The sequence below is a fragment of the Sprattus sprattus genome (assembly GCF_963457725.1).
Source record: "Sprattus sprattus genome assembly, chromosome: 19".
Taxonomy (NCBI): domain Eukaryota; kingdom Metazoa; phylum Chordata; class Actinopteri; order Clupeiformes; family Clupeidae; genus Sprattus; species Sprattus sprattus.
Genome location: NC_137917.1, coordinates 6,266,310 through 6,294,037, shown reverse-complemented (window position 1 = coordinate 6,294,037; position 27,728 = coordinate 6,266,310). Strand labels below are relative to the sequence as shown.

Genomic DNA, 27,728 nt, shown 5'->3' with positions numbered 1-27,728 from the left:
CTCTCACTTCTTTCTCTCCTTGTGTCCCTGTGTCATAGTCCTCCTCAAACAAAGTCACTTTCACTCTTCCCTTCATCAATAATGGAAGACAATGGATCTCCTTGTTTAAAGTCTGTCCAAAAGCCCCCTGTCACTTCAAAGATGAATAATGGAGTCACAACGGCTCGGAGAGAGAGAGAGAGAGAGAGAGAGAGAGAGAGAGAGAGAGAGAAGGAGGAGAAAGGGAAGAGAGGAAGAAGTGTATGTGTTTATAAACCTGGAGAGGAGAATGACCAGATAGCACAATGCATTACCACTGCACTTAGTAAGGGAATTGCCAATACAGCAGTTTTTACTCTCCATCAGACCTGAGTCCCCCCTCTCACGTCTCCGCTGAAGTTGACAACCAGTGTCCATTTTTAACCCGAGAGGAGGGAGCGCTCTGTCATCTCCTCTGATGTGCACCACTCTGCTGAAAAAGGGGGGCTCGGTGGACCGCATCAGAAGGGGGCAAAACACAAAGCTCATCTCTCTCCAGATGGCATGCTCCGCACTTTCGCCTGAGGTCCCAACTCTTTATCAGGGTCAGTGGCGGCCACTGAACCAACAGAAATCACGGCAGCAAGCTTTTGTCAGACACTGATAGGCCTCTAGTTTGGGCTGTTTGAGGGTGCAATGCACTAGATGAGTTTGTGGAAACTTAACTGCAATTGGTACCCTTGGTTTTAAAATAAATTGTTGAAAGAAATTCTGTTCATATTATTCATGTGTGTAGACTTTGATGAGACGGTTTTAAAGGAGAGACAGCCAGAAAACTAAACCAGGTTAAAGGGGAAAAAATTACAACATCATCTCACCAACAGATATCATCAGGATCTTGAATGACGAATGACACATTAAAAAGAGTTGCTTATATTATTGTAAAGATAATACAGTTTTTAGTCCTAATCTAGTGTTGTATTTATATAACACATGCAAAACACATCATACATCATCAAATTCCTCTGTTACATGACTGTGATAATCCATGAAAATAATGCTAACATTTCAACCATTTCAGGTCCTTGTTACAAATTCAAGAACTACTTTATTCCATCACTTAATCCATGTACCATATCTATCAGCATTAGGAGAAGCTTTTTTATGTGTATTTATTTGTTTGTTTATGGGTCACACGTAATTCTCTGATCCCAAACAAAATAATACGCTCAGGAGAGTGACACAAATTGATGTTTTGGACAGGTCAAATTTAATACATGATTGCTCTTATCTTAGGAATGATAGTGCTATGAAAGTGTTGATCTGAAAGTGTTGGTCTGAAAGTATCTAAATGGCTATTTTGGACAGGTCATATTAAATCTCAGAGACTGATTTATGTTGAAATCTGGTTAATCTAAATGGATATTTTGGAAAGGCCATGTTAAATCACAAAAATCCCCTTTATAATCTGTATGTGTCTTTTGGATTCACTCACATACCCCCTAAAGCAATGGCCTCTTCCTATTGGCACTGAGTTCCTCCCTTAGTGGCCAGAGAGAAGTTCATTCTCTGAAACAGTATTTCATCGCTTGACCAAATCAGCACTTTTGGCTTCCAAAATGTAATTAGAATACATTTCCCCAATGGTTACCTCTGTGTCATCCAAATTCTACTTTTGGGAGAGTTAAATATATCCTTACTCTGGTCTATGACTTTAGGTCCATGGGCCAGAAGGTTGGATCGCCCTCATGAAACCTCTGAGCTCCATGGCGATTGTGTTGCTGTGTGAGAATATCTATTTTTAGCGTAGAGAGTTCAATTATTTATGCACTCATTCATCTATGACCCATGGTAGAGACTTAATTACATGTGGAAACCGTATGCATTAAGAGTAAATGTGAGCTTTACTGAGGAAATAGACCCATGAATTAATGTGTTATGGAAATTTCAGACTCCCTGCCATGCAGTTTTTGTTCGCCTTCTTACTCCATAGTGGAGCATAGGCCATCGATAGCAAGTTTCCACCAGATTTGGTATCCACTTGTTCTCGATGTTTCAGTAATCCAGTAAATCCAATGAGTGAGGGATTGGCCCACCCAGTTAAACAGTAGGTGGGAGGGTGGTGTATAGATATCTCAGTTACAAGTTACTTTGGTGATATCGTTGAGTGGTTTTTTTGAAGACTGCGTGAAACAGCCAAGGCACAAGAGGGGCAACCCACAATAGCAAAGCAGCAAAGAATCACCTTCCTGAAAGGAAATAGCTCAAATACAAGCTTCAGATCCACTATGAAATCCATAAAGAGGTGCTTCACACATTTATTGCTGAGATATGCAAAGCAGGACAGTCTTCTTTCTATAAAATCATCAATATACATATTAACACTCACCCCTTCACAGTTGACATCTGAACTTCTCTCTACGAGCGCAATGAGTTTGCGTCCTTTTTCAAAAGTTAAATTGTTAAATCAGGGAAAGCATATCTTCTTAATTCCTAACAACTCCACATTTGGAAATACCAGTAACAAAGAGAGTGGAACTCGACTTGATGGCAGAAACTCTCAAAATGTAAACTGTTCCATGTGCTGCTTAGATACTTTGCCTACCAGCCTTTTTCAAATCTGTTTTTCACCTCATAGCAGCAGACGTGCTTAAAATGGTAAATGTATCATTGCTGTCTGGCACTTTCCCTAAGTCCCAGACAAGAGCTGTTATAAAGTCCCCACTCAAAAAGAATAATGTAGATGCTTCCATACTGATGAATCACCAGCCCATATTCTGTCTATCATTTGTTGCCAAAATCCAGTCAGTCGAGCTTCCATGCTAATCACAGCAGCTGTCATTAAGGTTGTCCTATGCCTTAAAACCGGTTCAGGCAAAACATCAGCCCCAGTGTGTTTGGACCTCAGTGCAGCCTTTGACACTGCTGATCATAACATATTACTACACAGATTGGGCTGGATTTTCAGGAATGGTTATGTAGCTTGGATCATACTTACAAGACAGGAGCTTCGTATTTGCCTTTGGAAACTATACCTCAACACTAATATCCTTGACTTGTGGTGTCCCCAGGGGTCGATCTTAGGGCCTTTATTTTTCAACCTCTGTATCAACCTTTGCATGCTCCCGCTTGGACAAATCATTTAATGACAATAAGATTTCTTATCATAGCTATGCTGAAGCCACCCAAATGCATCCAGCCCTCCCGCCTCACTACCTACCCCTTGGATTTGTTTGTCAACGCATTGACCAAATTAACAGCTGGATGTCTCAAAATTTCCTTCGGCTCAGCAAGCACAAAACTGAAATAAAAAAATTGAGGAAAGACTCAGTATTGCTACTCATCATGACACGAAAGGACTGAAAAACCTTGGTATCTTAATTTATTGCAATCTATTTTTTTTATAACCATGTTAAAGCAGTGATTATATCAACATTTTTTACCACTTAAAAAATGCCAACTACTAGCCAAACTTTTGTTTTGACAACTGTGATGATCTTTTCAAAGGCCTTCACACGCTAGAGTTCTTACAAAAAACTAAAGAACAGACCAAATTACTCAGATTCTGAAGTCCTTACACTTGCTTTCGGTGAGTCACAGAATGGTCTCAACTCAACTTGCTTGCCTTGGAATATACCAATGATAGCAATCTTATCTGAAACACCTGTCCAAGAGGAAATGAAAAGGATACATTGGCAGAAATCACATTAATGTGTTATTGTTTTTTACGTTATTTATTTAATAATCACATTGATATGGCTTTATTATATTAATTTATATATTTTTTATTTACATTATATTTTTAATCACAATATTGTTGTTTTATTTGTTTACATTTTTGTGGTTTTATTATTTGTATGTATTATTTACATTCTTGTGGTTTCATTTAATTGATTTATCAATCACATCAATGTGGTTTAAGTTTATGTATCTATACATTTATTAATGTGGTTTTAGTTTATGTACTGTATCTATTAATAACATTAATATGGTTTATTTTTCACTTATTTATTAATCACATCAATGTGGTTCTATTTAATTAAATTATTAATCACATTAATGTGATTTTTCTCCTGGGATCTCTTGTGAGTTGTCTTCAGTGCATACTTCGTGAACAAACACAGGCACAATACTTTCACAAAATTTGAAAATCTTGGGAGATTTTATTTTATTTGTATTCTTTTATTTAAATTTTTGTATTTATCCTTATTAGATTTTATTTTGTAATGCATTGCAATTTACAGCAACAAAGCAATGCTGAGCAGAGCACCCTCAAACCCGAATCAGAAGCACTGCTAAGGGCTATCTGCTTTAATGGCTAACCTATTAGCTTAGGGCTAATCCATGGACGAGAGGTCACACACACAGACACGCACCCACACACAAACACACACACAACCACATGCACACACACACACACACACACACACACACACACACACACACACACACACACACACACACACAACCACACACACACACACACACACCAGGGACGTTCGGTCAGAGGAGGCAGGGGAGAAGAGTCTCACCTGTCATCTTGAAAAGTAAAAAAATATATAATTTCAGAAATCATTTCGAGCATTTTTAAAATCGCTGAATTTGTGCATTTACGGTTCAAATAGACGGGAGAAAACTGGGATGTGCTGTCAGGGGAGGCAGAAGTGTCACTACCGGATGGAAGTCCTCTACCGGATGGTAGTTCCGCATGCGCAATACCCAATCAATCGCTACCCGATGGTAGTCACGCACATTGCACATGCGTCTTTTTGCGACACTGTCCCTTTACTGGGGAAAAGCCGTATCAGTGTTCTCAGTGTGGGAAGGCCTTTAGTGCAATTTATAATTTCAAGACACACCAGCGGATCCATACTGGGGAAAAGGCATATCAGTGTTCTTTAGTGGAAAAGGTCCTCTCAAGAGACACCAAGAGGATCCACGTTTCTGATATGCTGCTGTGATAATACTTGATAAAGTTAAATGTTAAATGAATTATAAACAAAATGTTATGTACAATGGCTAATTTCTTCATGTCTGAAGCATGTGTTGGGTAGAGATTGAAACCTATGTTTTTCAAGTGTGTGATAGTGTTGAGGAAGGGTGTGTGTGCTTTTATACAAACTACAATCTACAAGCATCTACTAGTACATGTACAAGCAAAAGTAGAGTATGCATCAGCTTTCTAGATATGAGGCCATAAACAGATCATCATGTGATGGCTGTGATCTTGGCAACAGCTAAAATATGTGTTGAGTCTCGGGGCGGGGTGGGGGTGCACAGAAAGGTTGGTAGGGAACAAAGCATTGTCATTGTCAAAAGGGTACATAGACAAACATGGCTTCCTTGAGAAAACAGACTCTGCACTCTCTGTAGTAATGGGGTCAGTGACGTGCGGTGAGGTTTGTGGCTGGTGAGGCACAGAAGTGATTACGTCATTCGGGTCTCTAGTTGGACATATGTACTGTATGTATACTTATACAGCCGCGGAAAAAATTAAGAGACCACTTCAAAATTATCAGTTTCTCTGGTTTTACTATTTATTGGTATGTGTTAAAGTAAAATGTACATTTTTGTTTTATTCTATAACCTACTGGCAACATTCCTACCAAATTTCAAATAAAAATATTGTCATTTAGATCATTTATTTGCAGAAAAATGACAATTGGTCAAAATAGCAAAAAAGATGCAGTGTCTTCAGATCTCGAATAATGCAAAGAAAACAAGCTCATATTCATTTTTAAACTACACAATACTAATGCTTTAACTTAGGAAGAGTTCAGAAATCAATATTTGGTGGAATAACCTTGATTTAAAATTACAACTTTCATGTGTCTTGGCATGCTCTCCACCAGTCTTTCACATTGCCGTTGGGTGACTTTATGCTACTCCTGGCGCAAGAATTCAAGCAGCTCGGCTTCTTTTCATGGCTTGTGACCATCCATCTTCCTCTTGATCACATTTCAGAGGTTTTTTATGGGATTCAGGTCTCGAAATTGGGCTGGCCATGACAGGGTCCTGATCTGGTGGTACTCCATCCACACCTTTACTGGCCTGGCTGTGTGGCATGGAGCATTGCCCTGCTGGAAAAAACACTTCTCAGAGTTGGGGAACATTGTCAGAGCAAAAGGAAGCAAGTTTTTCTTCCGGGACAACGTTGTATTTTGCCTGGCTGAGGTTTGTAAAAGACCATAAGGATTGAACCAAAGCGGACTGGAGGGTCTTCTAGTTCATATTCTCTGATGAGTCCCTTTCTATGCTTTACAAAGCATTTATAAATGAGTTGCAAACATAACCTGGACACACACAAGTATTCTTCTATTTGGACAGAAATATGCCTACGGATAGTTAGTGTTACTGCATCTTAACAACACTTAAATTCATGATTAACTCATGAGTTACTACTGATTAGTTAAATACATGGAGTGAGCCCTTCTAAAGTGAGGACTTGCAATGCTTTACAAGGCATTTATTAATGAGTGGCAAAAGCTAGCAGACACCAAAGAGACACAAGTAAAAGTCATTTTATTTTAAGACAAGGGAAAGAAATGTCAAAGTGATAAAAACGTACAAATATTTATTTAAAACTAAATATTCACAAATGTTGAAAATCAACACTCAAAACAAGTGAAACTGTGGAGTACAAGTAATGCTTATATATTGACATAAAAGCTTTACACAGACATCAATTAAACATTTGGAAAGAAATTATGAGATTCGGAGTGGAAAGGCTTATCGTATATCCTTGAACAAGGCTTACACATTTTTCACTGTTCACTGTTCACAACATTCCTCTCTGCCTCAACATTAGTGCTCTTACATGCAGACATACTCACACATACTCAAATACACACAAACTCACATGAAGAAACAAATAAACAAACACACACACAAACAAACAGAGAGAAAGAGAGAGAGGAGATGGAGAAAGAGAGGGAGCGAGAGAGAGAGAAGAACTAAGAACTAAGACAGACGGGGGAGTGAGGGATTGACAAGGAGATTTGCAGGGTCTCCATCTGTGTGCATAATCTAAAAAAAATCTCTTTACGTTTCAAGAGTGTGTGTAAGAGAGAGAGGGAGAGAGAGAGAGATAGAGGGACAGAGAGAGATGGGGGTTGGGAGTGAATTAAGCGCTAAGCCTCAAATAATATCAGTTTCTCAGTTTTAAGGGCAGATGGGGGAGGGAGGGGTTGGGGAATTAAACACACACAAACAATTTGATCTAAGTCTCTGCTTCTATCATGTCCCTCTCTCTCTCTGTAACTGTGTGTGTGGCCATGTGACGTGACTGGGCCACTGTTTGTTTGGATAGCATGACACACTTTTTGGGCGACATGGACGTTCATGTGATACAGCCCACCGCCCTGATAGAGAGCTGGGAGTACTTAGCCTGTCATGTGGAAAAATATGTAGCATTAAATAAATATGAGACATTAAAGTTTCATCATAGAAATTTCAGAAATTATTCATTTGTAAACAGTGTGATGGATTCTCCCTATATATATCATTTCTCTCTGTTTGTAATATCCTTTTTTGTCTGTAATTGTACATTCCCCAACTCTGTCTTGCACCCTGTTGGCCTGTGTGCAGTCATGACAAATGATCTAATTACATGAGTGTCACAGGTGACACATGTACATTCCACATGCATGGGTGTGTGTGTGTGTGTGTGTGTGTGTGTGTGTGTGTGTGTGTGTGTGTGTGTGTGTGTGTGTGTGTGTGTGTGTGTGTGTGTGTGTGTGTGTGTGTGTGTGTGTGTGGTACATGTAGCGTGCTTGATGCTTGATGAACAACAATGGAATGTGTTCCAGATCATTTACCAAAGAGAATACAACCAATTTCCTTTCTTGTCTTTTTCTCATGCAACTGCATGTTTGGGTCTCCAGTTTGACTATTTCATGAACTCTAAGACTGTTCCTATATGTGTTGAGCCCACTATCTGAGACGAAACTGTTCCTCTATATGTGATCAGCCCACTATCTGAGACGAAACTGTTCCTCTATATGTGATCAGCCCACTATCTGAGTAGAGACTGTGCCTATACTGTATATGTGATCAGCCCACTATCTGAGTAGAGACTGTTCCTATGCTGTATATGTGATCAGCCCACTATCTGAGTAGAGACTGTTCCTATACTCTATATGTGATCAGCCCACTATCTGAGTAGAGACTGTTCCTATATGTGATCAGCCCACTTTCAGAGTAGAGACTGTTCATATGTATGTGATCAGCCCACTATCTGAGATGAAGACGAAGGTTATTCACCATCATATGTTATCCTGTCTTCTTAGTAATGCTGCTGGACACCACAGAATCCACCACTGAACTGGGCTGGACCACCTATCCAGACACTGGGGTGAGAGTTTTATCCATTTACACACATGGCCCTAACCTGTGCACTGTACGCATTGCTGCCTGAAAAACAATTATATAGTGGCTATCTGAGTGTATGATTTAATCTTGCCTGCTTATGGGGAGAATGGCACTATGGCAGTTTATAGTAAAAATTTACATTCTCTCTATTCCTAACTTCACTGATGATGGTTAAACAGTCTATGGAATAATAATAATATAATATTTAATAATACTTCATCTTATTATGCATCTGAAGCTAACATGAGCAATACCAGCTTATGAAATTTAAATTATTTCAGAAAATGTCCTCATTAGCATATTATTTTGTAACTTTGGGTCAGTGATCACGCTATAGCTGAAATGGAAATAAAATCCAATGAATGTGACTCGGAACGCTTTTGGAATGTTTTATCCACTGATGTCTGTTGAGCACAGTGGAGTGGCCTGGCAGTAATGGTTGAGTAGCCCATGGATTTGCATGAGTGTGTTTTTCATGAAGTCAAAGAAATGAAAAAGGACGCCGGGTTGGGAGATATGCTTATCTGACCTGGGGCCACGATGCTGTGAAGAGAAAAAAGGAAAACTGGGGAGAAAGAGACTTTCCCATTAACTCTTTCCCTTCTCTCTCCCCCTCTCTCTCTGGCCCCTCTCCCTTCTTCTCTCTCTCTCTCTCTCTCTCTCTCTCTCCCTCTCTCTAGCCCCTCTCCCTTCTTCTATCTCTCTCCTCTCCTCTTAGAGATAGAGCTTCTATTCTTGGCTGTATTTTGAGTGTGGTGCTGCTGATGAGGCAGTGGATATTGACAGACCAATGAGATCTGCAGCAAATCTGCCCTCAGGGATAGACTACCCCTGACATTCACTAGAGAAAAGCAGCTGTCACTTTATTTTCCCCACTAAGCTCTCTATCTATCTATCTATCTTCTATCTATCTACTATACATATATATGTATATCTTTCAATCTAATCTAAAATATGTATATTTATCTTTATTTCCTCGTGCTACCATGGTTATACTAGTTAATTTAGCTCTTTTTATGTCTTCATCTCACACTGACTCAGTGCCCTGTCGTCCTCCTTCTTTCTCTCTCTCGCTCTCTCTCTATCTCTCTTTCTCTCTCTCTCATGACGAGTCCTCCTTCTTCATCTTCACTCTGACCACTCATTTCTCGTCCCTCCCCATGATCTCTCATTCTGGAGCGATTTGGTGCGTTTGCATAGATTTCACATTAGGTTAAATCACACCGATGACTTGCAGAGTGTGGGATGGCGCCTCTCCTCCTCCCAAGCTGTTTACTGTATTTTTACCCCTCTAAACTCTGAGAGAGGAGCAGAGTAAAGAGGAAAGCAGAGGAGAAAAACAATGAGCCAATTAGAAGAGAAAAGGAATCACGATTGTAACTACACTTGAATACAAATAAAGTTGTCCTCCGAAGAGGGCCAAAAAAAAAAAGAAAGAAGAAAAGCAAAAAACCTTTCATCTCTTTCACTGTTCAGATGCCTCCAAACACACGCAGTATGCTGCGTGTGTGAGAAGTCACCCAGTATTAGTTGTGCATTACTTTCATTGCGTGCTCATCTGCTCAGTACATTTCTGCACTGCTTCAGAAGGAAGTAAACAAAATGTTTTCCATTACTGCCTCTCCGCCTGCACCAAGTTGTAATTGCCTGGAAAAGTAGAAAGAGTTTAAGGTGCCCTGGGACCACAGAAGAAGTTAAATATAGCATTTAACCTTAAAGTTCTGAGATGAGCATGAAATTCAATGTGACTATGTAGGATTAGCTAGGTTGTGCAGTACTGCTGTGAGCCTGTGTATTAGTCCACTTACACACTCAAAGAAAGCTGCTGACTCCAGCTTGGAGCAATCCCAGTCAATCACAGACCTCTGTATTGCCCTCTGGGCTTTGCCTAGGCTGTACTGACATGCTTTATTTCCTCCCAGTGGGATGAAGTGAGTGTTCTGGACGACAAGGGCAAACTCATCCGCACTTTTGAGGTCTGCAATGTCAACCAGAACCCTCGTGCCCAGGACAACTGGCTGGCCACGCCTTTCCTCTACCGGGAGTCTGCCCCAAGGATTTTCGTGACCCTCCGGTTCTCTGTTCGGGACTGCGCCAGCCTGCGCACGCCGTCCCCGTCCTGTCGTGAGACACTCACAATCTTCTACAAACAAGCCGACTCCCAAAGAGAGCTGGAAAGGACTTGGGGTTCTGATGTGAGTAATCCATAGATCATAATGCGCCAGTAAACAAAGTCAGCTTCCACACAGTAACCCCTACTGCATGCACGCCATCTAAAAACATTCTGGGGGCTAGATATAGATAATTCGCCAAAGGCTATGGGCAGCCCATGCAACACTCACAGCAATTATGCATCAGCCTGGAACTATCACGCAGACATTTACATATGAAACTCCAGAAGTGTCATTTTGTATTCTGTTCTCACAAACAAACATAATTTTAATTCATCAAACCAGTTCAGTTTTTCCAGCATGAGGTTGCCAAATTTCTCCCGAAAACAAAACAATTTGTCATAGCACTTCATGAAATGCTATGTGATGCCAACAGCGGATGGTATACAAACTAGACAGCTTACAGGAATAAGAAATAATTCTTACACCATTTTATAGCACTACTTCAAATATCCAACTCTTGCTGTATCAGAATCAGATTCATTTAGTGTTTAAGTCCCTTGGTTAAGACCCGGACTGAAGGATAAAAGGTGCAACGACCTAACTGCTTGGTCAATGTTATTTTTAATAGCAAGCTTATAGATACAGAGGCAGCCTTGTGTAGTGGTTTAAACCACCCGTCCCTGTCTGGCATTATCAGCTTTTCCCCATGGGATTTGTAGTTTACAGAAAGCACATTTCTCGACTCGTTCCCTCCTGATGTTTGTGCGTGGATGTCAGTACTCACAGGGCCTCTGCTCTGATGGGCCGTCACCAAATTTATTTGTGGATGATTACATTTCGCCTCAGGGGGTAGCGGACACATTAAAAATGCAAACAGGCACCCAGCCAGTGCAACTGAACGCATAGAGCCTGCATCTGCACTCCTCTGTAGCATGTTCACATGAGTGGTTGATGGGCAGCAGGCCCACTATACTGCAGTGGGGGGCCTTCCTCCCTCCTTCCTCCACGGAGCAAATCCTCTACATTCACCCCCATGCAGGGCTCAGATTAGCACTGACATGTTTTCTCCATCCTTCACTGGAATTCCTACAAGAATGCTGTAAAAAGCTCCTGATGCTCTACGACCCTCTGCTGGCCTGAACTGCTGTTTCTCCCTCATCTGTGGCATCAGTCTGTGTGTGTGTGTGTGTGTGTGTGTGTGTGTGTGTGTGTGTGTGTGTGTGTGTGTGTATGCGGCGTGTGTGTGTGTGTGTGTGTGTGTGTGTGTGTGTGTGTGTGTGTGTGTGTGTGCGGCTTGTGTGTGTGTGTGTGTGTGTGTGTGTGTGTGTGTGTGTGTGTGTGCGGCGTGTGTGTGTGCGGCGTGTGTGTGTGTGCGGCTTGTGTGTGTGTGTGTCTCATTTCCTTCTTTCTTTTTCTCTGTCACTTTTCTAGCCGTCCAACGGTGAGACGCGAGATGGATGGGTGAAGATCGACACCATCGCGGCGGACAAGAGCTTCAGCAAGGTGGAGCCCAGCCAGCCGCACCAGTACAAGCCAGACCGCACTCGCCGCATCAACATCAAAACCCGCAGCTTCGCGCCCCTCACGCGCAACGGGTACCATGGCAACTGCCCTCTGACCCTCTTCTCATGTCGCCCTGGAAACCCCTATGCTTGTTGATGGATAATGTGCTCCTCTCTGATGGGGACATTAAATGTGTGGTGCAGCCGACACCCAGCTCACCCAGAGACACACACAGTTAATCACCACCTCATGTCTAACATTTGTGCTAATAAGCTGCAGGTATTTAGGCAAACAAGACACTTGTGCTTGGTGGTCTCCGTAAATGCCTTTAACTTGTTTGCTAATACTGGTAATTGTCTGTTTGTGCTTTTTCGTTTGTCTACATCGCTCATATCTTTAACCACCTCTCTCAGTTGGCCCCCCACACCATATCCATATTCATATGTGATTCGTTTTTCTTACACCATTTTGTCTCTCTTTCTCACTTAGGTTTGTCTTGGCTGTAGTAGACAGTGGGGCCTGTGTCTCCCTCATGGGTGTGATTGTGTTCTACCGCCGCTGCCCGGCAACCAGCCGCTACCTGGCTTCTTACCCAGCCACGCCCTCCGGGGCCGAGCCCACTGCTCTGGTGCCTGTGGATGGGGCCTGTGTCCCTAACAGCCAGTCTCAGGGCGGGGCAGGTCCTCGGCTGCATTGCAACGCGGAGGGGGAGTGGATGGTTCCTGTGGGCGGATGTATGTGTGATGCGGGGTATGAGCCCAACCAAAACAGCTCAGCCTGTCTGGGTAAGATCCCTCAACATTCAGCTTTGATTGACACAAATATGCTGCAATGCGTTTTTCCAGTGTTTTTGTTACCAGGGAGCGATCTGGGAAACTCCTCTTATGTCAGAGAATGTTTTTACTGAAAACCTGATACTGTAATTACAGAATGTCTCTCTGTGAGCAAATATTTTAAATGAGACCAAACAACTCTTCTGCTCATGCTCAACTCTTGCTTTTAGTTAACACAACACGTTAACACAAACACACTGGACACGCACAGGAAAACACAAACAGCAAAACACAAACACACTGGACATGTGCAGGAAAGTCACAAACAACACAAACACACTGGAAACGCACAGGACAGATACAAACAACAAAACACAAACACACAAGACATGGAAACACAAACAAACAGACCAAGATGGTCACCACTGCACAAAACTTTTGTTGAGCCCTTTCGTGTCACTCCAATCAGTCTGTGAGCTTGACTGGGGGACATGGGGGAGGGAGGCGGTGTGAGAACAGACCAGAGAAGGTTTGTGTTAACGCTCGTGAGGAGACAAGACAAAAGCAGAGTTTGCGTCTATACATGCGCGGATGGATAGGAGCGGTATGTCACTGGTGCTACATGGTGTGTGTGTGTGTTTGTGTGTGTGGTTGGGGGGAGGGGGGGGGGGGGGGGCTCGCATGTAAGGAATGTTGATACTTACATCTGTGTGAGTGTGTGTGTGTGTGTGTGTGTGTGTGTCTGCTGTTAGTGGACAGGAATTTTGGGGAATTAGAATCATCAACAAGTCTCTGTGGTGAACAGAATCCAGGAGATTGGCAGAGAGAGAAGCATAATTAACAGAGTGAGTGACAGAGAGGAGGAGAGAGAAGAGAGAGAGAGAGAGAGAGAGAGAGAGAGAAAGAGAGAAAGAGAGAGAGAGAGAGAGAGATTCAGGGTTAGGTAAGGAGGAGAGAAGATGGAATCTGAGGGGTTAAACAAGCAGTTTGGGGAAATCTTAAAGGAAAGAATGAAAGGAACGGGAACGAGAGAGCCAGCAAGGGAAAAAAGAGAGATGTGACACATTTAGGTCATAGTGATGTAATGGCCACTCGTCTGTGAACAAGTGACAGAAACCGCAGGGGAGAGAGAAAAAGAGAGGGAGTGATAGAGGTAGAGAGAGGGGAAAGAGAGAAGGAGAGAGAGGAAACGAGACAGAGAGGGATACAGTAAGTGAACACAAGTTAACGGTTCAAAGAATTGAGAGAGCACAACAGCCAGGAAAGAAACACAAAAAAAGCCAGAGGAGAGGTGAAGCCCATGGGGGGAGGGTGAAGGGGGTGGTAGGGTGAAGGGGGTATGGTGAAGGGGGTAAGGGGGTAAGGGGGGGGGGGGGTGTAGGGGGTGGGGGGGGGGGGGGGTAGTTGGTTGGAGGAAAAACGGCAGATAAATATGCGGCCAGAGGAGAGGAAAGATTGATTGATATAGTTCTGAACGAAGGATGGGTAGAGGCACAGGGCGGGGAGGGGACCGTTTGGGGACATTGTATAACGTCAGATGATTAGAGGTGAAGGTCCCGTCCGTTTGGGGTCACGCGGTTGTATACATGTGTTCCAGTCGGTTGGGGCTGCTCTGTGCTTAATTAATCCTGCACGCTCCAGCAGACTGCATTCTGAGCCTCCTGGCCTACATTTCAGCCCATTAGCACTCTGTCACTGCCTATCGCAGTCTTATTTACCAACCGCAGCGGATACTGGTGCTGTCAGGGCACTTTTACAGCCAGGGAGCTATTACATAAACATACATACATACTATATATATATATTCTGTAGGGCGCAGACAAGTCTATGAGATCTGTGACAGAAGAAACATCATGTGCGGATGATCAGGTGACTGCAGTGAGTCAGTGAGCATGTGTAGACTTCTGAGGTGACACATCATGATGGCTGCTGTTTTCTGCTCCACCTTTGAAGACTTCAGTCCTCGTGTCCATTTGACACGTGAGCCTGTGTGCCCGCTTGGGTGCATTTACCTGTGTGAGCACAGCCGCGCAGGTCACAGTCGCACAGGTCACAAAATGAAGCCCAGCAAAAGAAGATGGCGTGCCACGCTTTGGTCTCCAAACAACAGGAAGTCCAGACACAACTTGTGACCAGCACGCTTTTTTTTGCTACTATTTTTTGTGAGCTTTGTCCTCAAAGAGCATGATGCTGAAAGCATGACTGAGCATGTAAGGCAATTGCACCTGACCATCGGGATATGAAAAGTCCACTTTTGCCAGAGACGTGGGTCTAAATATCAGGTCTAATAATGCCATCTACCAGTTCCATACTGTATACTTTTATACTAACTATTATACAATATTTATGTATTTATTTAAAAAAAATTCCAAACTATACCAAATATATTATATATTTTACCTTCTAATGCATCACATGAAAACAGTACATTTTAAGTGATTGATGATACTAATACTGATTGATTACGTACTGTAATACTGCAGTGCATACTGGGAATGTGTGATAGTATTTTATTATAGTGTTTGAAAGTTGATGTCCAGGAAAATATTTGGTGTAGTTGAGCAAACTGGGAAAATCCAGTAGCTTTTATATAATACTGGTAGATGGGAACACATTAGGGGAGGTAAAAACAGATTAAAGCATATCATTTTAGAGATTAAAATGCACTTCCTGTGGTGAATTTAACAGGGGGATGATTCAGAAACAGAGAGAGAGAGAGATATATTTTTTTTGCTGAAAAGAACTACAGTGAGTGTGTACATGTGTGAATGTGTGCAGCTTCTATCTGTGTTTGTTGGTCTCTAAATAGACCTGCATATGTGCCCCCCTTACACAAGGTGGTGTGTGTGTGTGTGTGTGTGTTTATGTATGTATGTGAACGCACAGACATATGTGTGTGCGTGTGAGAGTGAGTGTGTGTGTATGTATGTGTGTGGCAGAATATAATGCTGTAAGCAAAATAATAGAATGAGCACAGCAGAGAGATGTCGGGAGGGAAGGGGGTGGAAAGAGAAAGAGAGAGAGCGATAAAGGGAGGGAGAGAGAGTAAGAGAAATTAGGTCAGCGATCTAAATACCAAGCACTACGCCTATGCCAAATTATACACTTCAGTGCAATCTCTGTCTCTCTTTCTATCTCAGTCTTTTTGTTTTTCTTAGCTCATCCACATCCACTGTCTGTTTGTCTCCTTCTATTTCGCTCTATTCTCCATCTCCCTCTCTAAATGCGACCATCTTTCTCATCATCTGACTCTCGCTCCAAGACTCCCTTTTTTCTCATTCCCTCCACAACCAAGCCTTCATGCAAGCATAAATGCACCCAAACACACACACACACACACACACACACACACACACACTCACTCTTACACTCACTAATACACATGCACAAAAAAGTACTTACTCTCATGCATGCATTTATGCACACAAAAAGAGCAACTGTTCAACAATCCATTTTTCCCGATATCTTTTTTCTCTCTTACTAGCTTTCTCTCTCACTCCCTCTCTTTATCTCTATCGTTCCCTCCTGCCGTGGTGGGCTTTAATGTAAGGGAATGTGCTGGCGACTCCTTAATGGCCATAAGCTGTATTAAAGCCACTGTGTGGAAACAGAGGAATGTCAGGAGCAGGGAGAGAGCGACTCAGACAGAGAGAGAGGCCAAAGGCTACGTGGGAAAGCAGGAGTTGCAGCGCTGCGATTGGCTGCTCCTGGGATGGAAGAGAGTGAGTGAATGGCGTGGCGTGTTCAAGACGGAGCGTGATTGTCAGGAAAGATGAAGCAAACTCCTGCTCTTTGTCCCAGCCTGAGCTGAACATGACTGATAATGTGACTCATTATCCTGAAAGATAGATGGGAAATACTCTTCTACTAAACTGCCTGTCTCTCTCTATGTGTCTATCTTACCTGCCCTCTTTAACTCACCCTCTAAGTGCAACCACTCCACCTATCTACATCTGTTTCTCTGTCTCCCTCTATTTCATTTCGCTTCACTATTTCTTTTCCTGCTCAAACTCTGTTTATCAGCCTCTTTCTATCTTAGCTGTTTTTCCCTTTTCTCCCTTCCTCACTTCACACCATTGCGTTATGAATCGCAAACTTGACAGACAAGTGAGAACATGAAAATCCTTTTATCCATTTAAGTATCCCCAGCGGTCTATCCCCACCTTTGCAACTTTTTGACAGTCTCTCACCATCTATTTTCCGTGCATGCCCTACACACGCACAGACAAACACACATACACACACAAACACACAAATACACACACTGACACACAGAATTAAGAGGTGCGACGTTGGTATGAGAAGGTTATCTGCGTCAGGGCAGAGAATGCGCTCTGAGGTCAGCTTATCGCAGCACAGAGGGTATCATGTCCTGAGGCTTGTTAATGTGGTCCAGCTGTATACTTCTCTCACTGAGTACCACAGCGACTCATTATGGAGGATGTGATGGATACAGAAGTGCAATGGACAAACTCCCTTCAGCGTCCTCGCAGTGGCATGCTGCCTTTTCCATACTCAGATCGTCTCTCACCCTCTTTCTGTTGGCTCTTATAACAAGCTGGGTAAATGTACAAAAAAAAAAAAACACGTGAAATGCCATGTTCTGCCATAGTTGTTTTTATGCCATGGTTTTCTGGGCTTTTAAAGGCAATGTTGTGAATTTCTGTTGTTCAGTTTTTTAATGAAAACTGAACTGCGGACGTTTTGTGGATTGGTGGATTGTTTTGCATCTAAATCGTACAAACGGCTGCATGAAAGGAAACAGCATGTCCCCTAACTGTACCACGAGCCTCGTTAGAAGTCCTCCTCAACATCAGAGAGACATCTTGCCATGGCCAGACGGCATGGCTTAATTCTGAGATAGCGAGCTGTTTCTCAATGCGCCTGCCAATGCATTCCCCCGGGCTCTGAGGATTCTGTCTGTCTTTGAAGCTGATCCTCTGCCAATGACTCATAACACACTTTGGAAGGGCTACCAGATAAGACTGCAGCGTGACTGTCCATGTTCAATTTGATGTCTCACAGGTTCTGCAGTGACAAAATAGAATTCACTGGTAATAGTGGGGTGTAACCAGGCTGCCTAGGAGTTTGTCTTGTGATGAGTTCTGAAGGCCACATGAAAGAATGATGATATAACAGAGTCTGTAAATCCAATTCGTGAAGATTGATGTATGATTTGTGATAGAATGCGCAGTCGCAGAAAGTAGCTATTCTACTGGCAAAGAGGATTTGATTTGTCTAATTGCATATTTACTTCAGATCGAGATAATGGATGCCCTGGGGTAAACACACTTCACAAATGACTAGTTTGTTGGTGAAGCTGTGGCAGCCTTTAATAAGCAAGCAAGCTCGAAGAGAACCGCTTTGTTGACATTTCTAATTCTTGTTTAGTTGGTCTTGGTCTGGAGATCATTAACATAACAGATTTGATTTAGGGCAATGAGATGTGGGAGGGATGCGCAGCAGCAGTGCTGTGATGATGTCTCCCACCCCCACAGTACCAGGGCAGAGGCTGTCATGAGTGATTGGGTGTCATTTTAGCTGACACTGGAATGCTTATCTGAACCTGGAAAATTAGCTGTTTTTCTGGGAGTGGACAGAGCTTTGAGGTTTTAACACCTCATAATTCTCTCATGATGGAAGTTTTGAAAATTGCTATGTTGTAGCTATGTTTTCAATTTAGTTTGTGGGGTTTCAACACTACACGTATATGGAAGGAAGCAGCCTATACCTTGTGGTCAAATGTGGACATCCTCTAAAAATCATATTCGTTGGGACTTACACAGTGATTTAGCTGATTGGCTGATGTTTGTGAGAGGTATGGCTTGGTAACTTCTTCTCTCTCTCTTCTCTTCTTGTCCCTCTTTCGCTCAGCCTGTCCTGTAGGATTCTTCAAGGACACAGCCGGTTCAGTGCCGTGCACTATGTGTCCAGCCAACAGCAGAACGAGCACTGAGGCCTCCATCATCTGTGAGTGCCGCAGTGGCTTTTACCGGGCGCCCACGGATATCAACACTACATCTTGCACAGGTATGCACAGCAGACATGGGATTACAGGCCACCATTCCAACCAGGATGATATATTTGTTGTGGGATTATGTACTGTATTATAGAATGTTTTCATTCCGACTTAAGCACCAAAGCGCTTATGCTATATCCCGTTTTAAATTCACCTTATACTATCTCCTGTGCATTTTGTCTCCCCAAGCAGCTTTCCCAAACACCCATGTATTAAGTCATGCCAGAGTCAGTATAAGACATGGCCAGAACATGTACATTGAGCCTTCTGTAACTGATATTAAATGTTTTAAAGCTGAGTTTGCACTCCTGTTAATGTCCTCCTCAGCTCCTCCCTCTGCCCCTGTGTCTATGTCCTGGGAGTATGAGAGCTCGGAGGGCGGTGTGTCGCTCCGATGGCGCCCCCCACAGGACATGGGTGGCAGGAATGAGGTGTGGTATGGGGTGGTGTGTCGAATCTGCCCCTCTGCCACACAATCACCGACCGCCATGTGCTCCTGGTGTGGCGAGACTGTCACCTACACACCCGTCCAGACTGGACTCCGCCAGACCAAGGTCACCCTCAACAACCTCCTCACCAGAGTCACCTACCTTATACAGGTACAACAACAACTACATCTCCCATGAGCAATCAGTGTATGTCAGTTTTGAGTAGACGACTCAGGTTCATCACTGATGTAGGCATATACATTGACTTGAATTTGTGTCAGCACAAACCCACACAGAGAACCCACACAGAATTTTTAGGAAGAGGATGCGTATACTGTTCTGTACAGTGTTTCAGCTAGGAATCTGGTCCGTGTCTGTCAACCGAGAGCACTTCTATCAATAATTAAATCACACAGCTTTGTGTGCAAGCATAATTTCACTGCACTGCCATAAATTCACACTGAATTATAGAGTTTAACCATCATTCAATGTTTCCCCGTGCTGCCTTGCAGGTGCAAGCTTTCAATGATGTGTCATCTTTGAGCCCTTTCCCGCCCCAGTTCTCCAGCATCAACTTCACCACCAGCCAGTCAGGTGAGCCACTCAGGCTGACACGTTAAAGGTTAAAGGCCACGCAGTCCTGGCCCTGCCCTTCACTCCATTGTCCTTAATCTGTCCGGTGCCCTGTCTGGCCTGTCCGTATGCGTTTGACTATTTTTGCTCTGCATCGCTCTTTGTCTGGATCTGTCAAGTGCCATCAGTCCTTCAGTTTTCCTCTCTCTCTCTCTCTCTCTCTCTCTCTCTCTCTCTCTCTCTCTTTCTTTCTCTCTCATGCTCTCTGTGGTGGTCTTTCTTTTCCTCCTCTCTCTCTTCCTCTCTCTCCACCCTCCCACTTGTCTGCTATCCAGACTCAGGTGGCTTTGGGTCACCATAATCTGTCAACTCACATAACGGTCAAGTGAGGAAGGAATGACAGAGAGAGAGAGAGAGAGAGAGAGAGAGAGAGAGAGAGAGAGAGAGAGAGAGAGAGAGAGAGAGAGAGGAAACAACAAGGAGGAGGGGGGCAGAAATTCAGCTGAGTACAACCAGATCATTTTCACTCACTACGAAGAAGGCCAAAGTGCAGGCTAAATATGAATTGTAAAGTAAGAGAGGTGAACCACTAGAAGAGATATGTCCCTCTCTCCACACAAAAATCCTCTGGTGGATCTAACTCCCTCTGACGTGTAATGGGTTGGACTGTATGTGGGACTGCTATTATTTCTTTAAAGTTGTGTGCACTTTAACCACTGCACTGTGACATTGCTGCACTTCCAACCGCTTTTGCCTTTACATTTACGTTGTGTGTGGTTTAATTAGTTACCAGACAATTTTATCTGAGGAACTCACAAGCAACAACTTGTTTTTGCATTAGAACATTTGACAGAAGAATTGTGGAAGACAATCATGACAATAACCGTTTCAAAGGATTCTGTAATCAAAATATTTTTTTCATATCCTGATCACACTGATGATGGTAATGCTGGTAATGGCTCTAATGACACATCAGTGTTGGGTTGTGTCACTGCCAGGTGGTAAACTACGAAGATTACACTCAGTGTTGCTACATTGTTATATTAATCAACCTCCCTCTTTTTCACTCCCTCTCTCTCTCTCTCACTCTCTCCAGCCCTCCCTCTCCCTCTCTCTCTCTGGATTGATTGTCTTCTCATTCATCAGTTAAAATGTCAAGTTGTGTCGATAAATGTTGGTGTAAAATATGTGAATTTACAATGAGTATTATCAGGTGCCAAGCTGCATCTGAAGCGCTAGGGACGGAGATCACCAACAGCTTTCAAATGCTGTTCTCTCTTAGCCAAAATATTCAGCTTCTCCAGTTTACTGCTTGAGGCAATGCTATTTTTTGCTTCTTTTGGTGTCCATGATTACATGTTCTTAGAGGCTACAGATTGCATGCATGCAGTTTCCGTTTAAATCCATTGTTATCCTTCTGTTGACCTCTTTGGTAATCAAAATCTATCTCCCCTCCGTGTCCCCAGTCCCCTCAACAGTTCCCATGCTGCATCAGTTGAGCCGCGCTGCAGATTCCATCACTCTGTCCTGGCCACAGCCGGATCGACCCAATGGGGACATCCTGGAATATCAGCTCCGATATTACGACAGGGTAAGGCACCACAGTAATATAACCTATCCATAATTCTGAATTAAATTGTACCTGGAGCAAACTTGGCTGACGTTCAGTGGCATAAGCAACATTACTATCCTGTCCATGATTTACATAAGCACTGCCACATGTCACAAGACACAACACAATCAAATCAACACAATTAAATTCTGTAAAATGGAGTCCTGCTTCGCTGGCTACTCTGACCCCTTTAACCACTCTTCCTTCCCTCTCTCTCTCTCTCTCTATTCCTCTCTCTCTCCCTCTCTCTCTTTTTCTCTCTCTCTCTCTCTCTCTCTCTCAGAGCTCAGATGAGGACTCTGCTGTGAGTGTGTTCAGTGAAACTAACACAGTGACGGTGGCCTCCCTGAACCCTGGCTCCATCTATGCCTTCCAGATACGGGCCAGAAATGAGCGAGGCTATGGACCGTATAGCCACACCATCTACTTCAGTACTCTCGCAATGGGTATGAGCACAAATGATCCATCACTGCCTGAACACATGTATCAACACATTCTCTTAATATAACACAACATTTGGTTGTCAAACATATTAAATTAAGCCAGCATCTGCTTTGGCAGCTGGCAGGCTAGTGGTTAAGGAATTAGTGGTACATTAAATATATTTTAAGCATCGGAAGTTCAGCTCAGCCAGTGATGTCTGGAGCTTTGGCATCCTGATGTGGGATGTGATGTCATATGGGGAGAGACTGTACTGGGACATGAGCAACCAGGAGGTGAGGGTCTGGTCCGATACGATTTGGTGTAACATTAGAGACGACTCTGAGAATAAGAAAAAAAGCCTGGGATCTCTGAAATGTATTTAAATACGTTAACTGCTTTCTGTCTCTCCCTGTGCATTATTCAGAGGAGCGCTCAAAGCAAATTCAGAATCGTCTCCCCCTGCTGGTGGGATCGGTGATGGGCGGAGCTGCATTCCTCCTGGTGGTTATTGCGATTATCATCGTGTTCGTGTTCAAGAGGTAACGATGCTCTAACTCACATCAACAACGATCAAAACATATGTGCCCCTACATTTACATAATTTAACTTATTTCTATATTTTAGCAAAAGGAGAGAGAGTCCATACAGTGATAGACTGCAGAGATACATCAGCAACAGGGGTGAGTGCCTGAGTGCATATCAAAGCATTCATATACACTCTTACTCATACTCGTTTCTGCACGCAGCATATTTATTCAGTCTCAGTGTATTACTCTCTGAGAAAATTAGTCACATTGTTTAGTGGATGCAGCAGTCATCCCTTAACCTAGAGCACAGAGCACATTCCTGGGTCATATATAATGCATCGTTCCTCTAGGGGACAGCTGCATGGAGAAACAGGAAATATAAAAGCATGTGCATTGGCTTCAGGAGTGTCCCTGAGCTCCTCCTTAGGTCATGTCACACAGCTGCATCGCTGACTCTGCAGCATCCAGACTCTCCATCTCCCTGCAGACTTTGTGCTGACTGGTGCTGTCATCCTCTGAAATCTTACAAACTCATCCATATGCGTTTTTCAGGGGGAGTGAAATACTATGTGGACCCATCGACTTACGAGGACCCCAGCGAGGCGGTCAAAGAGTTTGCCAGAGAGATAGACCCGGCTCACCTCAAGATAGAGGAAGTTATTGGTGCTGGTAGGAGTCAAATCTGATACTATTTCATGGTCAAGACACAGGATGTTCATTGTGTTGGACCTCTGTCCCAAACTGGCCCAAACAGCAGCTGTGTAAACACATTTGGGTTTCTGTCCCTCCTCTTCCGCCGCAGCCCAGTTTGGAGAGGTGTCTCGGGGGAGGTACCGTCCCCTGGGCCGGAGAGAGGTCTTGGTGGCCGTGAAGACCCTGCGCTGGGGGGTGACGGACCGGGAGAGGTCCATGTTCCTGAGTGAGGCGGGGGTGCTTGGACAGTTTGACCACCCCAATGTGCTGAAGCTGGAGGGGGTGGTGACACACGCCCCTCCAGAGAGGATCATCACAGAGTTCATGGAGAACGGCCCCCTGGATGCTTTCCTCAGGGTGAGTGGGAGAGGACAGCACCTCGCGTTTATTATCAAAGCAGTGGATTAACTTATTCTTCCATTGCAATGCACGCATGTTGGGTTTCTGTCATGCTCAATACAAATTGAATTAGTTTTCTCTCCAAATTCCATCCACCCCTCTACCTGCTCTTACCCTGTACTCCTCTTCCTCTCAATCATCCTTCAACACCCTCTCTCTCTCTCTCTCTCTCTCTGTCTCTTTCTCTCTCCCTCTCTGTCTCTCTCTCTCTCTCTCTCGCTTTCTTTCTCGCACTCACAGGAGAACGAGGATCAGTTCAGCGTGCTTCAGCTGGTCGGGATGTTGAGAGGTGTGGGTGCGGGGATGCGTTACCTGTCTGAGAGAAACTTTGTGCACCGGGACCTTGCGGCACGCAATGTGCTGGTCAACTCCAACCTTGTGTGCAAGGTGTCTGACTTTGGTCTGTCCCGCCTGATGAGGGGTCTGGACCACAACATGCCCACATACACTGCTTCCCTGGTGAGTTCAACCACAGCTACAATTCAGCCACAGTATTTGCAAAATACATTGACATTGTTTTTCATCAACAGCAAAGGCATCTGTTTTGTGTACATTTACAGTGTATCATTTTTGTTCCACAAGTCATTACTTCTGAAGATCATTCCCCATCGGAAAACTTTTAATGTGCCTGCATTCCCTTCTTTTGCGTTCCTCACATTCTCACCTCCAGGGCAGCAAGATTCCGGTCAGGTGGACAGCTATAGAGGCATTCCAGCATCGGAAGTTCAGCTCAGCCAGTGATGTCTGGAGCTTTGGCATCCTGATGTGGGAGGTGATGTCATATGGGGAGAGACCGTACTGGGACATGAGCAACCAAGAGGTGAGGGTCCAGTCCGGTCCGCCGGTACTGTTCGATGTACCATTAGAGACAAAAGCCTGGGATCTCTGAGGCCTCTGAGTAATTTCCATCAAAATAACAAACACACTGTAGTCAGCTCTGGCCATGACCACCTAGGCAATGCTACAACCAAAACATCCAAATATGGAAAGTCAAGTTTACATGAATCTTAGGACGTACACAGTCCCAGGGATCACATCCTTCTACTAGGTTCACTTATTAATGCAAAGGGAGTGGTGAAACTATATCAGGAAGTGGACCAATAGAATTTCACATATTTCCCAATAGCCATATTTCTGGATAAAGAAAGTGTGGAAAACCTCTATGAGAAATTCACTTAGTCATGATTAGATAACATTATACTCTGCAAGAATGATTAAGCTAGGAGATTCCTATCCTTTGGTAGATATGCCACGTATTTCCTGAGAAACTGTTTCAAAACTATAAAGAATTAAACCTGATCCTATCATTATTTTTTGAAGAACAAAGCTTGTGGTTTTTAAAGTATAGTCACACCTTATTCAGTTATCTAAAGGCTATAATCCAACCCCATTGTCTTCTTGTTGGACTAAAGAAACTCCACGTCATAAACCATGTGCTTTTCCGTGGCAAACATTCAGCAAGGAAAATGAGAAGGAATATGAAAGAATGTCTGCTTGAAAATTAGTCAAATCAAACAAGAGAGATGGTGAATACTATTCTGTATTAACACCAAATAAAGCAAACCGTTTCCTCCTGATGCCATGTCATGATTTGAGTTTTGAAGACAAATATAGCTTATTTCATCTGAATGATTCCTGTAACAACTGACCTTTATACCTCAACAAACTGAAAACATCAAACACGTTATAATGATACATTTAGAGTTGAAAGAGAATCAGTAATGGATGGTTGAGGCTTCTGAATGATGGAGTCATCCTACCGATTTACTTAAATCAAGTGTCCATTTATCATGTATGAGTTTTACTGTAACCTGTTTTCTTGTCCTTTTCCTTATTTTTATTTCTTATTTTGCTCTGTTGATCATGCCTGCCCCTTACCTTTCCTTTCCAGGTGATGAAGGCAGTAGCGGATCAGTACCGCCTTCCTGCCCCCCACAGTTGCCCTCCTGCCCTACACGCCCTCATGCTGCAGTGTTGGCAGGCAGACAGACAGGACCGGCTTGGCTTTGACTCGCTCCTCTCCTCCCTGGACAGACTTATCCGCCACCCAGCCTCTCTCAAGGCAGAACATAGCCGGTGAGAATACAGTCATCCGCCCTCACTCACTTACAATAACAAACACATTTGAGGTCTGATGTTTACATCGCAGAGGCTGTAGTTACTACGTTTCAGTGCTCAGTATCAGTATCAGTATCTCTATTTTCTCTGAAGCCCAACCCAGCCCCTTCTGAGTCCGACACCCACAGACCTGTCGTCTGTAGTAACGGTTGGTGACTGGTTAACGGCCCTCAGGATGGAGAGATATAAAGATGAGTTTGAGAGAGCACAACTTACAAGTCTGGAGAGAGTCAGCAGACTAACCATGGAGTAAGTGCCTCAACCAAACAGCTTGTATCAAAATAATACTAAAATAAATATTAAAATAATGAAGTTATGTTGTCTGTTAATGATCTAGTTTTTTTTACTTCCATATAATGTATCTGGCCCATAGATGACTCATCACAACCCTCCAATGAGAAGCTTAAATTATCATGAAACCTCTTCTACTCAGTTTACGCTTCCCTCATTCTCTCTTCTCTTCCATGTTATATCCTCTCATTTATATATGCCTTTGTCTGCCATTGTTTCTTTCAGAGATGTACAGAGTCTGGGGGTGAATCTTCTGGGTCACCAGAGAAAGATCGTAAAGGCTGCTCAGCAGTTAAGGACTCACCTCACACAGGGCCAGGTGGAGGTGTGAGGCAGAACTACTTCCTTTTGGGAAGCATTATTGCATTATGGGATTTGCAGTCCTTGAAGTACAAAGCTTTTCAGGAGCAGGAAGGTGCACAGAAGGAGGGAGAGGACAGTCTGAGAAGAAAAAAAGTGTCATAGGGATGTTGTTTATTTCAACCTTTTGCTCCTCTTTCTCTCCCCTCCCAAATAGACTCTCTCCTCTTATCTCTGTCACACACACCCTGCTACTGACGAACACTACCTCTCCCTCTCACTTGTTTGATATCACTCATTCTCATTGAATGAAAAATAAAAGTGATCATGGTGTTGTTCTTATTGTTTTTGAAGACAATAATAGCACAGACAATCAAAGCCCATTAATGGTACTATCGTTGTGGATATTGTTTTCAAAATATTGCTTCATCTTGACAAAAAAATGGCAAATGTTGTAGAAAGTTTATATTGCATTTATATGGCGTCACGCAGACAGACACAGCATACTTGTCAAACGAGCACCCTGTGAGTTACCACCAGCATGTTGGTACATAAAACTGTGATGAACTGACGACTGAACTTTGCAGACAGGTTGCAGGTGTTAAAGTTAGTATTACTCAAAATTTCAAATTTAAGGTGATGTATGTAATTTATTACCCTCTGCAGTCAACTAGACAATGTGTCATTGCAGTTACAGTAGTAAAGACACAAGGTGCTTAGAATGCACCGGGATACTTAGAAACACTAACCCTAATGTGCCTTCGGAATCATGGTTAGTGTTGGTCATGGTTATATACAACACCAATTCCACAGGGCAAACAACACTACATTTGTGTCCTGAGCTGGTCTGCAGTTGAGATTACGTATAAGTATTGTTGAGGTATCCCTGACAATTTAATTTTCATTGTCTTGATGTGCACTGAGATGAATCCACAGTCCTTCAGCACTGCAGGTATGCAGAACACATCCTCTGTGTGTATCTCACCACTCACAGCCCCTTATTTAATATGTAGCACAAAGTCAGAGTGACTTGAGCATTGTAGAACTGAAAAAAGTCTAAAGGACGTTACATGTGATTTCATTGCCAATGTACGTAAGAAACGGGAAGTATTGCTCTTTGTGTATAATAATGTGTGTTTATGTGTGCGTGTGTATGTGCGTGTATGAATGAGTGGGGTATATTTGGTTTGTATCAAGTGAAAACTCACTTGTGTGCTTATCTGTCTGAGTGTTCATCACTATCCACTATTGTGAAAATTTGTAAAATAAAACATGATTTTATTTAAACGCATGGCTCTTTACTAACTACATGCTCCATTCCTGTGTGTGCTAACGTGTTCATCTTCAGTTACATCATTCATGCTCAATTTCTCCATCCTGTCAACCTATTTTTCCATTTCCATAAACCCAATTTCCTTTTTTCCCATAAAAAAAACCCTGGGTCAGCACTGTGCTGGTGAATAATCTGTCTCAGTGATCAGCTGTTGTCAGCAGTGCAACAGCAGTCTTATAGAATGCAGAGGGCATTAGATTCTAATCTAGCATGAGGGCACACCATATTGGCACAAAGAACAGGTCAGGGCACAAATGGGTTTCCCCATCCAGGCTACAGAATTCTTCAACCCAG

The 27,728-nt window shown here is 43.2% G+C and overlaps 1 protein-coding gene across 1 annotated transcript in view; it reads left to right on the top strand.

Annotated features, from left to right (window-relative positions):
- Window positions 1-26,132, top strand: part of ephb6 (eph receptor B6) — a gene marked incomplete at both ends in the record, with an annotated part of 31,211 nt that extends 5,079 nt beyond the window's left edge. The window contains 18 exons of the mRNA XM_080858294.1: window positions 8,247-8,311; window positions 10,251-10,523; window positions 11,874-12,037; window positions 12,435-12,730; window positions 18,593-18,748; window positions 19,065-19,336; window positions 19,678-19,759; window positions 21,205-21,329; window positions 21,634-21,796; window positions 22,198-22,312; window positions 22,398-22,453; window positions 22,853-22,969; window positions 23,103-23,350; window positions 23,633-23,851; window positions 24,063-24,212; window positions 25,284-25,468; window positions 25,604-25,759; window positions 26,027-26,132. Coding sequence (XP_080714420.1) covers window positions 8,247-8,311; window positions 10,251-10,523; window positions 11,874-12,037; window positions 12,435-12,730; window positions 18,593-18,748; window positions 19,065-19,336; window positions 19,678-19,759; window positions 21,205-21,329; window positions 21,634-21,796; window positions 22,198-22,312; window positions 22,398-22,453; window positions 22,853-22,969; window positions 23,103-23,350; window positions 23,633-23,851; window positions 24,063-24,212; window positions 25,284-25,468; window positions 25,604-25,759; window positions 26,027-26,132 — 2,948 coding nt within the window. The remainder of the gene's footprint in view (window positions 1-8,246; window positions 8,312-10,250; window positions 10,524-11,873; window positions 12,038-12,434; window positions 12,731-18,592; window positions 18,749-19,064; window positions 19,337-19,677; window positions 19,760-21,204; window positions 21,330-21,633; window positions 21,797-22,197; window positions 22,313-22,397; window positions 22,454-22,852; window positions 22,970-23,102; window positions 23,351-23,632; window positions 23,852-24,062; window positions 24,213-25,283; window positions 25,469-25,603; window positions 25,760-26,026) is intronic.
- Window positions 26,133-27,728: the final 1,596 nt, after the last annotated feature.